General features: G+C 39.1%; 2 protein-coding genes across 6 annotated transcripts in view; one reads left to right on the top strand and one right to left on the bottom strand.

Moving 5' to 3' along the window:
• Positions 1 to 13,332, top strand: part of LOC107858759 (SNF1-related protein kinase catalytic subunit alpha KIN10-like) — a 19,670-nt gene extending 6,338 nt beyond the window's left edge. For 3 of the 5 annotated variants that reach the window (XM_016703535.2, XM_016703537.2, XM_016703538.2), the window contains exons 3-11: positions 545 to 729; positions 807 to 989; positions 8,582 to 8,713; positions 9,291 to 9,476; positions 10,746 to 10,835; positions 10,907 to 10,990; positions 11,239 to 11,376; positions 11,859 to 12,101; positions 12,962 to 13,332. In XM_016703535.2, the coding sequence (XP_016559021.1) occupies positions 545 to 729; positions 807 to 989; positions 8,582 to 8,713; positions 9,291 to 9,476; positions 10,746 to 10,835; positions 10,907 to 10,990; positions 11,239 to 11,376; positions 11,859 to 12,101; positions 12,962 to 13,075 (1,355 nt within the window). In that variant the 3' untranslated portion in view covers positions 13,076 to 13,332. 5 annotated transcript variants of the gene reach the window in all.
• Positions 13,333 to 13,540: 208 nt separating this feature from the next.
• Positions 13,541 to 15,153, bottom strand: LOC107858760 (ethylene-responsive transcription factor ERN1-like). Its single transcript, XM_047406415.1, has one exon. It carries the CDS (start codon positions 14,712 to 14,714, stop codon positions 13,779 to 13,781), a length of 936 nt encoding a protein of 311 aa, XP_047262371.1. The 5' UTR covers positions 14,715 to 15,153; the 3' UTR covers positions 13,541 to 13,778.
• Positions 15,154 to 15,459: the final 306 nt, after the last annotated feature.

The following is a 15,459-nucleotide window of genomic DNA, read 5'->3' as shown; positions in this document are numbered from 1 at the left end:
GAGCTCTCGGGTTCTTCATATTGTTTGGACTGTTTTGAGCCTTTTTTTCTCGTGTTCCTTGGATGTTCTCGTATCACTAGGGGATTTCTTCCCATCTGTACTTGCCTTGTCCCCCTTGGTGGACGGACAGACTTACCTGGTACCTATTGTTGCTGTGGAATTAGTCGAGGTGCACAGGCTGACCTGGACACTATGTTTAATAAAAAAAAAGAAAATTGTCAATTGATTTATATGTGGTTGAACTTTTCTTCTGGTAAACTTAATGAAAGGAAATTCAGTTATGAAGGTAATATTTTATTCTTTCTCACACAAAAGTGCATTAAACTCCATATATCAAACTTTTGATCTCAAATCTCTAGGTGCTTGTGAATTGTGTGATTTGATTAGAACATTGCCCAGTGAGATATACCTTGATGGAGGAGGATTTTTTTCTCAATAATTGGCCATTGCTTCCTCTTGGTTCTAGGCTACGATTATCAATTTCTTTTTCTGTTTATGGACGTCTGGACTGTGTAAAGAGTTTTATATTGCTGACATTCTGCAGTCCGAAGAGAAATCAAAATATTGAGATTGTTCATGCATCCTCACATTATACGGCTTTATGAGGTCATAGAGACACCATCAGATATATATGTTGTGATGGAGTATGTGAAATCTGGCGAGCTGTTTGATTACATTGTCGAGAAGGGAAGATTGCAGGAGGATGAAGCTCGTAATTTTTTTCAGCAGGTGGATGTGCCACTTCCTTTCATGATGTTTAACTATTTTAAAGTAGTGATCGTACTCTAATTCTTCTAAGAAAACAGATAATATCTGGTGTGGAGTACTGCCATAGAAACATGGTGGTTCATAGAGACCTTAAGCCTGAAAACCTCCTCCTGGATTCCAAATGGAATGTGAAGATAGCAGATTTTGGTTTGAGCAATATCATGCGCGATGGTCATTTTCTGAAGACAAGTTGCGGAAGCCCAAACTATGCTGCCCCAGAGGTACTGAAGCTTCTGATTCGAGTTAACAACAATTACTTTTTTTTGGTTCTTCCTACTGTCGGGAAAAAAGAGTTGTGATTCAACCAAATACTTACAGTGTATGCTGCATTTTGACATTTGTTAGTACTTTTTTTCCGAGCGTAACACGTAGTTTACCCTGAGGTTGTGTACACAAATCCCCTTTACACACCCCTTGACCACGGGAATCAGTACACGTGGCCAGTGCATAATTTACAAATAAAGTAAGTGCGAGGGTCCTGGGAGGGTAGAACAAAATAAATGTGCGAAGTGGTAAAAATGTGTATCTGCAATTTTTTTGAACGGTTCAGATTTGATAATATTAACCAACAGCCTAAATTATTTTCCTTTTCTTTTCTTAGTCTTCTTTAGTCCTCCATCCAAATCTATATCTCCGGTAACCGTATGTATTCTGGCACAGAATAACCATTTAGGAAGAATTTTTTAGCCAAATTCAGCGGAGAAAACCCATTTCAACCTCCACTTTATTCATTTTAATTAAAAAAAGCTTGTGGTAACTGACATTTTGAGCTCTTTATTATTGGGCTCCTTAGACCTCCATTTCTGACTACCAAAGAAGGTATCAGTGGTCTTTTTCTCCATCTATTTTGGATGATGAAGGTGGAAAGTGTAGCTTTTAGATCAATAGGCGTGGGAAAATTTCTATTGGAGAGAACTCAACGATATAATTTAATGGCCAATGAGAAAGAATGATCCAATAAGTTCTCAGATTTAGTCCTGTTTGAATGGATTTGTCTATTTTGTGCCAGATCTAATTTCAAAAATGGGAAGAAGAAAAATGTGGAACAATAATATTTAAGTATAATTGCTGATATTTTGGCAATTTTTTAAGTATTTTACAAAGAACAACAACATATCAAGTGTAATCCCCCAAGTGGGTTCCGAGAGGGTAATGTGTTTCCAATAGAGCCACGACTCGGGTAAAAACATTAGTGAGGTAGAGCGGCTATTTCCAATAGACCCTTGACTTGGGTAAAAACATTACAAGGCAATTCTAAAAAGGAAACCAACGAGAGAGAAGTAAAGACAAATGCTAAAGAAAGCATGAGAAAACATACTAAAAAGTAATTACAATAAAATAATACGATATTCGAATCACACGAAACATGAAAATCATGGAAATGGAATTACGAGAACTCTCAAAGTATTACTACGACTGCTAGTTTGAAGGAATAAGTGAGATAACTCTCAAGTACCTAACTAACCATCTACCTTAATTTGGGTCCTTTATAACCTCCTATCTAAGATCATGTCCTTGTTGAGCTGAAACTGCGTCATGTCCTGTCTAATCACCTCTCCCCGATTCTTCTTTGGCCCATCTCTACCTCTTCTGTAACCATCTAGCCAACCTCTCACACCTCTGCATCGGGGCATTTAGACTTCTCTCCTCACATGCCCGAATCACCTCAGTCTCGCTTTTCTCATCTTGTCCACCATAGAGGCCACTCCCAACTTGTCTCGAATATTGTCATTCCTAATCCTATCTCTCCTCGTATGCCCGTACATCCATCACGACATCCTTATGTTCGCAAGCACATCCATCACGACATCCTTATGTTCGCAACTTGCATCTTCAGAATGTGCGAGTTCTTGACCGGCTAATGCTTCGCCTCATACAACATAGTTGGTCTAACAACCACTTTATAAAACTTTACCTTTAAGTTTTGATGTCACCTTTTTAAATTACAAGACACCGGATGCGAGCTTTCGTTACACCATGCTCGTATACGATGTGTAACATCATCGTCAATCTCCCAATTTCCTTGGATTATAGACCCAAGATACTTGAAACTTCTTCTCTTGGAGACAACTTGAATATTAATCCTCAATACTACATCTGCCTTGTGAGTTATGTCACTGGCCTTGCATTTCAGTCACTCTATCTTAGTCATGCTCAACCTGAACCCTTTAGACTGTAGGTACTAGGGTCTGTCTCTAAACCTATAGCTTATCGTTAACTCTGTTGCGGGTCTCCTCAATCAATACTATGTCATCCGCGAGCAACACATACCAAAGTGCCTCCCTTTATGTATGACTCGTTAGTTCATCCATTAGCAAGACAAATAAAAAGGGTCTAAGAGCTGATCTTTCGTACAATCCCATCATGATTGGGAAGTGTTTCGATCTCCGCCCACTATCCTCACCCAGTTTTTGACCCCTTGTACATGTCCTTAATCGCCCTAATGGATGCCATATGTACTCATTTAGCCTCCAAACATCTCTATAGAACCTCTAAGGACTTTCTCATAAGCTTTTTTCCCCCAAAGTCAATGAGACACCATATGCAAGTCCTTTTTCCTTTTCCTATATTGCTCTACCAACCTCCTTACAATATGAATAGCTTTTGTGGTTGGCGGATTCGGCATGAATCCAAATTGGTTTTGGGTAATCGACACATCTCTCTGTATCCTAATCTATACCATCCTTTCCCATACCTTCATAGTGTGACCTAACAACTTTATACCTCTATAATTGTTACAATTCTGAGTATCAGGTTTGTTCTTGTACAACGGGATCATTGTACTCCACTTCCATTCTCATGTATTTGAGACATCTTAAAAATGACGTTAAACAACCCAGTTAGCCATCCAAACCTACCTCGCTCGTGATTTTTCAAAATTTCATCGGAATCTCGTCTGGCCTAGTTACCGTCCCCTTCTCATCTTATGAATTGCTTCTTTAACCTCCTCAAACCTTATACCTCCACACCATACGAAGTCTCACAACTCTCTTAGGGGTTGTTTGGTGTGAGGTATAGGGATAAATGGTCCCGGGATAAAATGAAGTACAATTTTATCCCATGTTTGGTTTGAAGTATTAGTTATAGCCGGGATTGTTTATTCCACCATTTACACCATAGTGATGGGATAAGTTATCCCATATACATGGTGGGATAACTAATCTCGGATTATCCCAGGATAACTAATCCCGAAATTAGTTATCCCGGGATAGCTCTTTTCCTAACCAAACGACCCCTTAGTTTTTTAAATCTTCAATACAATATTCTTGTCTCCTTATTCATTCAAGAGTTTATGAAAGTAAAGCTGCCATCTCATCTAATATGTGCCTCTTCCACCCATAATTTGCCATCCTCGTCTTTGATGCTCCTAACTTGGTCCAAGTCTGGACCTTGCTCTCTCTCGCCTTCCAATCTGTACTTCTTTTCCCTGCCTCTGTCCTGTAGTTCTTCTTACAAGTATTCAAAAGCTGCCGTCTTAGCTATTGTAATTGCCAACTTTGCCTACTTAATGGCCACTTTACATCTCTCTCTATTTCCCCTCTTCTCCTTGTCTCTCTCTACCCACTCGACATAGGCCACCTTATTGGCTTCCATTTTCCCTTGCACTGCTCCATTCTACCATCAATCCCCCTCGACAACCCCCCACCCCCATCCACCCCCGCAAAAAAAGGTTACCCCTAGAGCACCTCTTTAGTTGCTTCCCTTGTGCAATTTTGCCATCCTATCCCTCATACTGGTTGCATCGCCTTTACTCCCCATCACCATCAACTATTTCCCATTTCTGACCGTAGTGAAGCCACACTATTTGATCTTTAGTAGCTTTTGCAAAAGCTTTTTCTTCTTCTTCCTCATCCATAGCCAAGAGCTTATGTTGAGACTTTTTTTTAATATATTTTGACATCTGTTGGGTTGTGATTGGTTAAGAAATGCACGTATCTAAGAAAAGTGGTTAAATACTGATAAATAAATGGACCTTGCGCCTAACTCAACCTCAAAAGCTAGCTCGGGAGGGGAGGATTGCCCAAGACCATATAAGGAGATCAAGGACCCTTTAACCCACCGATGTGGGACTCCAACACTCTCGCACGCCCAGGGCTAGACATCTGGAGCGTGGACAATATAAGATGGGGGCCCAACATCGGAAACAATGAACTGGGTGGGCCTGACTCTGATACCTTTATAAAGAAATGGACCTTGGGCCTAACTCAACCTCAAAAGCTAGCTCATGAGGGGAGGATTGCCCAAGACCATATAAGGAGACGAAGGACCCTTTAACCCACCGATGTAGGACTCCAACACTCCCCCGAACGCCTAGAGTTGGACATCTGGAGCGTGGACAATATAAGAGGGGGGCCCAACATCGGAAACAATGAACTGGGTGGGCCTGACTCTGATACCAAGATGGCAAATTCAGCCCAAACCCATTTGACCCACCCATCCTGCTTGAGTTTTATGGTTGTGCATGGGCTACATTTACAAATGACCTATGTTTGGGCACAACTCATCTTAAACCATGACAAAACCTGGCCCAAATCAACCATTAAGCAACCAAACTTAACCATTATTTTTCAAACTTTAACCTAAATAAATAGAGCTCTACTCATGGATTATCCAAGAGAGATATAAAAGTTTGAATATGGTATTATGTTATCCATTAAGCTTAAAGTTTTATGGTTCTCCTAAATTTCATTCAATTAATAAAATAATATCACTATATGGAGATATTATGCAACACATAATTAGTGCCGATATTACAACAACAACAAACCCAGTGTATTCCCACATAGTGAGGTCTGGGGAGGGTAAGATGTACGCAGTCCATACCACAACCTCCGGAGAAGTAGCAAGGCTGTTTCCGATAGACCCCCGGCTCAAGATAAGATAAGTAATCACAACCGTATAAAACGCATGGAACAAGATGGCAAGACATAAAAACGCCCCTACAATGGAAAGTAAACAAAGAATAGTAGGCACTCGTAATACAGCATGCAACAAGGTAGCCTAATAAGAGTAATACACCAAACAGGTAATGCCCTACCCTACCTACCCTAATAGTCACTAGCCTTGTATCCTAATACGCGTCCTCCAGCTCTTTCTATCTAGGGTCATGTCCTCAGTAAGCTGTAACTGCTCCATGTCCCGCCTAATCATCTTTCTCCAATATTTTTTTGGCCTACCCTTGAAATCATCCAAAGCAAGCCTCTCACACCTACGAACTGGTGCATCTGTGCCCCTTCTCATCACGTGTCCGAACCATCTCAAACGGACCTCCCGCATCTTTTCCTCCACCGAAGCCACTTCAACCCTCTCCCGGATAGTCTCATTAAGAACCCTATCCCCCCTAGTAAAACCACACATCCAACGTAACATCCGCATTTCCGCCACCTTCAATTTTTGAATATGAGAGTTCTTGACTGGCCAATATTCCGTTCCATACAACATGGTCGGGCGGACTGTCACCCTATAAAATTTGCCTTTAAGCTTGGGCGGCACTTTCTTATCACACAACACCCCCAAGGCGAGCTTCCACTTTATCCATCCCGCCCCAATCCGGTGAGAGACATCCTCGTCAATCTCACCATTCCCCTAAATCATGGACTTGAGGTACTTGAAACTATCCCTCTTACACACCACCTGTGAATCCAACCTTACTACTACCTCGTCCTGCTCCCTCGAGCCATTATACTTATATTCCAAATATTCGGTCTTGCTTCTACTCAACCTGAACCCTTTAGACTCAAGGGTCTGTCTCCACACCTCTAATTTATCATTCAAACCTCCCCGGGTCTCGTCAATCAAAACCACTTCATCCGCAAAAAGCATATACCAGGGCACCTCTCCTTGGATACGTCGCGTCAACACCTCCATAACCAAAGCAAACAAAAACGGGCTAAGAGTAGATCCCTGATGCAATTCTGTCAAGACCGGGAAATGCTCTGAATCTCTTCCCACCGTCCTCACCTGGGTCTTAGCTCCATCATACATGTCCTTAATTGCTCTGATATACGCCACCGACCCTACTCACCTCCAAACATCTCCAAAGGACTTCTCTAGGGACTTTGTCATATGCCTTTTCCAAGTCAATAAACACCTTGTGCAGGTCCTTCTTCCTTTTCCTGTACTGTTCCACCAGTCTCCGCACTAGGTGAATTGCCTCTGTCGTAGAGCGCCCGGACATAAATCCAAACTGGTTCTCCGAAATAGACACTAACCTCCTCAACCTCCACTCGACCACTCTCTCCCAAATCTTCATCGTGTGACTCAATAACTTAATACCCCTATAGTTGTTGCAACTCTGAATGTCACCCTTATTCTTATACAGAGGGATCATAGTGCCGATATTACTTCTTTAAATTGTCTCTAATTTTTTTGACCTTTTTAATTGCTCACTAGGATAGGACTACATTTACTTAAACCTTTTTTTTTTTTTTTTTTTTTTTTTTCTTTTTTTTTTTTTTTTTTTTTTTTTGACTAAGATTAGAAATTTTTTTTTAATTCAAAATCTATACAACTATAAACAATGAAAATATCAGGAATAGATATGCATTCTATATTGGATATAATGATAATTACGATCAATATTTGAAAGTTGGATATTATAATTAAGATTTTAAATTGCTGGGATATGAATATGTATTTTTTACACTAGTTGTTAGGAATATTAATTAAAGGAGTTGACTACTTAGTCTATTCTATTTTACAGCAAATACTTATCCTATTTACCTTTTGTATGCTATATAGGGTGATTTTGCTAAAAGAAAGAAAACGTCGTCCACTTTTTTTCACTTTTTAAAAAGCAAGTTTTAATTGGACTGGTTTATCATTCAATTATTTTTTCTAATATTTAAATATTTTTAAATCAGTATTAAACTTTTACCAATTTAGACTATTTTGAATTTACTTTACTCCTTCTAAAGAGTATCTAATTTGAACAGGAATCAATTATGATTTTTATGTGTTAAATTAAATGCAAAGATACAGAAAAGTTGTATGCATTAAATAGGATTTTGACCAATTATAATTTTGTCCCAAAATAAATACCTTCATATCTTTTAAACGACTATTATCAATTGAATTGGTGCCATACATAAACAAATCATTTATTTAAATACTCAATTCAAGATACAAACACCACAAAGGAAAAATTCCAAAATCGCAGCCATTTAGGACTCACTTTTTATAATAAGTAAAATGTATGGAGACTTGTTTGTGGATCGGTTGAGAATGTTTATTGATATCTTAAAAAAGAACTAAAGTTGTATTAAGTTTGGCTGGTTGGGCCATGACAAGGGGCAAATATAGGCCCAAATTATGATGCACATGAACCCATAGTCTTTCTGCAAAATTAGATATTTTTTTCTCTTCATATTTTCTAGAATTGATCTAATATTATCTGTTGGTACTCATATTCCAAAAGGACTCAATGGTGCACTTGGTAGAATGCTGCGTTATTTACCGCAAGGAGTAGGGATTAATTCCCAGTTGGTGCTCCTTTTTTCTCTCCCTTTTTAGTTGTGCACCATGCTTTAGAAATTCTAGACCCCCCTCTGGCTATGACCGATTGTTTAGCCCATCTTGGCCCAAGTAGGTCTTGGGCGTGGTTGGATAATGACGCGTTAATGGATTGAACTCATCTTAGCCCAAACCACCTGATTGCCACCCATAATTACGCACTTTTTTGGAAAGGTTTGGTGTGTAAAGTGGTTCCTCTGGTCAAGGGGCTGTAAAGGGGATTTGGTACAACCTCAGGGGGTACCCCCCCCCCCCCCCCCCTGCTTCTTATGCTCATTACATTCTTTCTTTCTCTCTGTAGGTTATATCAGGTAAATTGTATGCTGGCCCTGAGGTAGATGTATGGAGCTGTGGCGTTATTCTTTATGCTCTTCTCTGTGGCACCCTTCCATTTGACGATGAAAACATTCCCAATCTTTTTAAGAAAATAAAGGTATACTTCAATTTACTTGAAATTCAGAATGTTGATGTTGATTCTTCATTCGATTTAGTTCTACATTTATGAGCTGTCCCTTGGCTTGAAATTTGTTTCCAAATCTGCGACCTGATTGTCGTCAAACTCTCTTTCATGCTGGCATCCAATTCTGTTTGGTGGGTAAATGAATAAAATTTTGGCCTTGTATCCTAACTTTCAATCTTGCATACATAATACATCAGATATTGTGTGGGTAGCTTCACTTTTCGTTGATGAGGCTTGAATATGTTGCTGATTTGTCCCATTTTTAGTATGTTGGTCACCTTTTTGTTTTCCAGCTCTGCCCTTCCAAATGTATCATGTTCTGAAAAAAACAAAGATTGTTTAGATTTGCTGGGACCCTATCTCATCCTTCTTTGTTGATTTGCAAAAGTGGACATGATGTGAAATGCCAAAAAGAAAAAGAAAAATGATTCTCCCTTGCAATGAAATTATCCCTGTCCACAGAAAAAGGGAGAAATTAGTTGATACATTTATTTTATCTATTGGGGCTGATTGCAGACAGCTGTTTAACTTTATAACAATTTGTCTTTAGGGCGGAATATATACTTTACCCAGCCATTTATCAGCTGGTGCGAGGGATTTGATTCCAAGGATGCTTATAGTCGACCCAATGAAGCGAATGACTATTCCTGAGATTCGCCTGCACCCTTGGTTCCAGGCTCATTTGCCACGTTATTTGGCCGTGCCTCCACCAGATACAATGCAACAAGCAAAGAAGGTTAGATCAACATACATCTGACTTATTAATTATTCGTCTTTTTTCGCCTTAATGTTTCACAATCAACAAGTTATGCATGGGGGAATAGAATCAATAGTTTTCCCCAGCTTTCACTTATTTGCTGTCCCATATAAATGGCTCTATGGCACAATCCTGTTCATCAAACAGAGCTTATTTCTTGACTGACTGTTATGCAATGGAAACTCTGAGGATAAATAGCTATAGAATCAATTTAGGCAATTTTCTATGTTCTTTTGCATTGTTGATTGCCTTAAATGGTAGATTCTATTTATTTATTCCATCTGCACCTTTACGTCCCCCTCCCCTGCGCTCCGGTAAAAGAGTGAAGATGTTGAAAAGAATGATCAGGATTTCCCATATATCCTGCACAGCTTGTGTACTTTAGAAAATGTTGCAACTTCCAAGTACCTGAACAATGGGAAAGTTGACAGTGGCTGTGAAAGTTCCTGCCATTAGAGCCTCATAAATCTACCTTTGGTAAAGAGATATTTTAATAATAATTTTAGAATAATTACCTTAAAAACAAGTGATCAGCAGTTTTCCCCTTATGACACATACAATTGTACATCTTAATGAAGGTCACATATTGCTGTCTCACACAAAATTTAGGCAACTTTCTATCTTCTTTTGCATCACGATATCCTTGTTCACTCATCCAACCTTTCTAGTTCTGATTTCCTTCACCCTTTTGCTTGTGATAAAGTCCCACTATAGTTTTTTTGTTGTAGTTTTACTCCAGTCCGCTCTGTGAAATACACTTGACACAAATTAGCAGATATATTAACTGATTATACTTGGGAAATGTTCCCAAGGGTGTGGACTAGTACTAGTGGTCAATAAAAACGGTGCAAACCTTTATGATCAGGGTCTAATCTCAAACATTTGTTAAGTCATTCCATCTATTTGAGCGTTGGTGCTCAGATTTATCAGGTATGCGGAGGTAGTAGGAACCCAGTGAGGTGCGCACAATCTGGACTGGATACCATTGTTATCCAAAAAAAATTGTATTAGAAAATTGCTCCTTCAGATGTTTTGGTGCATCTTCGCATCTTCTTTGGTTTATTTATTTGTTTTTTCCACATGCTTCTTTTGTCACATTAACTCACAATCTGACTTGTATGGTAGCTGGGTCCTTTGTGGTGAGTTCATGGCTTAAACTTTTGTATGACCTTACAGCTCTAGACATGGTTTCCTAAACCAGCAGAACTCTCATCTAGTCAAATATCCTTAAAAAATATTTAATTGCAGATCGATGAAGAGATTCTTCAGGAGGTGGTTAAGATGGGATTTGACAGGAACAACCTTACTGAATCTCTTCGCAATAGAGTTCAAAATGAGGTAAATTTTCGTTATAAGCCATATTTTTTCATGGATTGCCTGTTTTCCTCATTTTTTTGGTTCTATTTCAGGGCACTGTTGCGTACTATTTGCTACTTGACAATCGCCATCGTGTTTCCACTGGCTATCTTGGAGCTGAATTTCAGGAGTCCATGGTGTGTCTTAGCTTGTTTGTTATTGAATAAAGCTGCAGTTTCTGTCTATCTGCCTTCATAATAAGGAGCCCTTTAGTTTGCCAATATTTAAGTACTTTCTTCTCCACAAATATGTGGCATCTTTATGACAGTCACTGAGTTCATCAACATTAACTTGGGTATATAGTTGTGGTTGATTTTTTTGGTCTACTCCAGATTTCTTGCCATTACATCTGTGTTTAATTGGATATATAAGCATGCCCTTACAGGAATATGGTTACAACCAGATCAATTCAAATGAAAACGTTGCTTCTCCTGTTGGTCAACGCTTCCCAGGAATAATGGATTATCAGCAAGCTGGTGCTAGGCAGTTTCCCGTCGAAAGAAAATGGGCTCTTGGCCTCCAGGTTGGTTTGTTGCCTCTCATGCAAATAACTAACTTTTCTCTCTCTTTTCTTGTTTAAAAATAAGCTAATCATTTTGACATTCATACTTCTTTTATAATGGGGATCCCGTGGCCAATGGCGCATGGTTTGGAACTTGGTGGATAATGAGCCTGCTCCGCTACACCTTCTCTTACCCACTAGACCAAACCCCTGGTGCCTGGACGTTCATACTTATTAATTAAAGAACTATTCCAAAGGATATTTATGTTAACTTGTGAGTGGAGCGGGAAGGGCTACGTGCGAGTGTCATTCCATGGAAATTTAATCGAACTGAAAACCTCCCTAAACTGATTAGCTTTGAAAACATCTCATGAATATAGACTCACAGATGTACCTCTGTTAATGTTATGGTTTCTTTGTTGATATTTTGTACACAATTTACGGTTTTATTCTGTTCAACAGTATGCTATAGATAATAAGCGCCTTTTTGGTTTTTGCTACAGTCTCGCGCGCATCCACGTGAAATAATGACTGAAGTTCTGAAAGCTCTGCAAGAACTGAATGTATGTTGGAAAAAGATTGGTCAGTATAACATGAAATGTCGCTGGGTTCCTAGCATACCCGGTCATCATGAAGGCATGGGTATTAATTCCATGCACGGGAGTCAGTTCTTTGGAGACGATTCAGCCATCATTGAGAATGATGGTGTCACTAAATTAACAAATGTGGTCAAATTTGAAGTTCAGGTAATGAAAAATCTCATGGATCATACATTTAGTTTCGGTATAATTTTTTCATACAGTACTTGAATGCTGCTTTAGCCTTAAGATAGTGGGTGGAGACATTTATCATGAAAATAAGAACCGTCTAGTATAATGGTCACGAAGAATTGGGTGAGGGAAGTTTGCACTTGAAGTGATGAAATATATAACACATAATTGGTGGAAGTCTCACTTGTTGAATGCTATTGTGGTCCTTCTAAGTGGATGTATACATCTATTTTATCACATGGAGGGTGGGATTTCAGCAACTTTTATTCTGTATGTATCTGAAATTTCTAGCTTGCTTATTCAAGGTGCTCAACAATGTGTTTTAGATGCAAATCTTTGGAAAAATTACTTTTAAGACTCAATCTCACTTCGTCAAATTTTATGATACTGTAAACCCAGGTTGCTGGTATTTTTGTTAGATTTCCTCTATTACTAGGGGGGATAGTATGGAGGAAAGGGGAGGGGGGTCATTGGTGACTCAGGAGAATTGCTTTTTAGGTTGGTTATCAGTATCTGAATTGATATGATTTGGTCCTTTTGTAATCTGAATAGGAAGAAGTAACACTAGTGGAAGAAAGTTGGGTGATTTCATCGGTGGACAAAGTTACCCGATATTTGTGTTGGTAAGAGGTAGTAAGTACTTGGTGGAATAGCTCAGGGGCACACAAATTGGTCCCAATACCACCATCGATGAAAAACTATGCCTAATTGGTCAATCTTGAGAAAGCAATAGAGTTTCTCTATTGTCTGGATCTGCTATTGTCTGAGTCTATTTTCTTGATTATAGCTTGCATGGTTCTGAAGTGTGATTTGATGTTTGAGTTTCTTTTCTGCAGCTTTACAAAACTAGGGAGGAAAAGTACCTGCTTGACCTTCAGAGGCTTCAGGGTCCACAGTTCCTCTTCTTGGATCTCTGTGCTGCTTTTCTTGCTCAGCTTCGGGTCCTTTGAAGTCTCTGAAATAAGGAGCTAAGTTGGAAGGCTATCAATGTTTTCCAGAAAAGCTCGTGCTTGTATATAATTGGTATACCAGCTCAGTTTACTGCATGTCTGTTAACAAATTTCACCCTGCTTGGTCAGAGGTGCCTAGCAACTTTTTTTTTTGTTGATTCGCTAGGAGTTCTAGCTACTTTTGATCTTCTTAGCATTTTCAGTGTCTTATGGAATTTCAGTTACCTAAAGATTGAACTAAAGATTCCATTTTGCAAGATGGGGTCTCTCTCTGACCCTTGTACTGTTAGGATTGAATGTAGTTCCCTCCCCCTCTTTTTTCCTCCTCGATGATTGTTTATGTCTTTTGAAGGTATGGGACCCTGTTGAGTTAGTCTGAAAGATCGATAGAGTAAAGAAAATCCCTACACATGAGGCCATCCTACAGAACGATTAGGCAAACAATTACGAATAATAGAAAATTTAATCGAACATCTTACAGTTGAAACATACATTCCTGGTTAATTATCTATCTACTGAACATATGCCTAGCATATTGAACGCAAATGATTCTGCCAATATTTTCAACTAACATAGATATTGGTGGGAGATCAATAGAGCCCCATAGGGAGAATTCAGTCATAAGCACTGCATCAATGAAAATTTTCCTCCTTCCAACGAATTCTCTTCATCCTTGTTCTCAATCATTCCGATATTGCATTCTTCATTCCCTCCCATCTTCCTCGAGGTTCCTTTTGCATGCGTTTCGAAGCCTGGATAATTGCTCAGACAGCGTTACGCCTCCAGATTTCATCTGCAACTTTAAACATTCTGTGATACCATTGAAAGCATAAAGAGAAGCTGAAAACTTCCTCTCGTAATTCATCCTCCGCATTGCCTCACTTAGGATTGATGTTTCTTCACCATAAACCACCCCCTTATCCATCGTCTCCATTGATAGCTCTTCAGCTAAATAAAATGGCGAATAGTAACATGATCCAATTTCGTCAAGAAATTGGAAGTCAATATTTGACTCTATATCTTCTACATCCGTACTATTTGCCTTCCCTATCTCAATTATCTCTGCGTTCGAGCTCTTATAGTTATTCACAGGCTGAATATTAAATTCCTGATTATAGCCATTTTGTGTGATCACGTAATTATCAGTTATATGATCTTCAGGGTAATAGAGATAATCGGTATACAGTGCATATGAAAAATCAGCTACTCTGTCTACAAGTTTTTCTTCTTGATGCTGCTGCTGCTGATGACCAATTTCGGGTAGGGAGGTAGAATTCGATGAATCATCATCAGTTGCAGCAGCAGCAGCTGCTACGGATTTATTTTGTTCTCTGAGCCTGCTAAGAAGAATGTTAAGGATTTTCGGAGGAAGAGCTGAAGTGGAAGAAGAAGAGCACGGCCAGAAATTCGTGCGAGTACTGGCTCCACGAAGCGAGCAAGCAGCTTCATCATAAGCCCTTGCTGCCTCTTCAGAAGTGTCAAAAGTCCCAAGCCATACTCTTATTTTCTGTATGGTATCTTTTATTTCAGCAACCCATCTGCCTGATGGCCTTTGTATAACTCCAGCAAATCTTTTTCGGGGTTGTTGAGCTCCGGCTGCAGCATCCGCTACATTCCCATTATCATCATGAGTTTTCATTAGTCCTTCAGCTTCTCTTCCTAGCCATTGTTTTTGTGTGTATTCGTGTGCTTAATTTGTTGTAGTTGCACTATCCTGGGCCGACAATGACACTGAGAGAAGAAAGCTAGGAGAACGAATAGGGATTAGATACCTCTATGGTCCAAGTCGTAAAAGATGGATATTAGGCGTTGTGTGCAATAAACAAGAATGGTGAAGTGTAAAGGTGTTGGATGTATGCTTGGGTTTAGTAGTTAGTTTTTATACACAACTAAGTTGGGATATCAAATGCATATTTTTTAGATGAAAGGGAGAAGTAATATTCTGTCGAATGGCAAATTCATAAGAGTTGAAAGGTTCTTTTCCTGTTTGTTAAGACGCATTTGTTTTATTACTTTGGCTTTCTAATAGCAACATATGGAGGGCTCTATTTTGAGATATAGTACTAAAAAAATATAAACAAAAGGAATATGTTGGTAAAATATTAAGTTAACTTGGTGTTAATAGATTGTTTGACCCAGCAAAAGAGTGTACCGTATTGCTTTCTCTTCTAAGCTTTCTTTATTATTTCGAGAAGAGTTGATTTATGGTGCAAAAATTTGTGGCCCAACTTGGTCACCAGAACAAGTCCCACTTGTATTCTTATTACAGAGTTAATACAGTATGAAATAATTTACTCAGATGATGTCACTTGTCGATTATATTAGTCAGTACATATAGCGCAGGATATATCGAGGAACTCGAATGGGATCAAATGTTTTCATGT

Source organism: Capsicum annuum, chromosome 2, assembly GCF_002878395.1.
Source record: "Capsicum annuum cultivar UCD-10X-F1 chromosome 2, UCD10Xv1.1, whole genome shotgun sequence".
Lineage (NCBI taxonomy): Eukaryota > Viridiplantae > Streptophyta > Magnoliopsida > Solanales > Solanaceae > Capsicum > Capsicum annuum.
This window is presented reverse-complemented; position numbering and strand designations above follow the sequence as displayed.

Coding starts and splice junctions, on each gene's coding strand:
- LOC107858760 (XM_047406415.1), bottom strand. CDS start 14,714: ATGAAAACTCATGATGATAATGGGAATGTAGCGGATGCTGCAGCCGGA.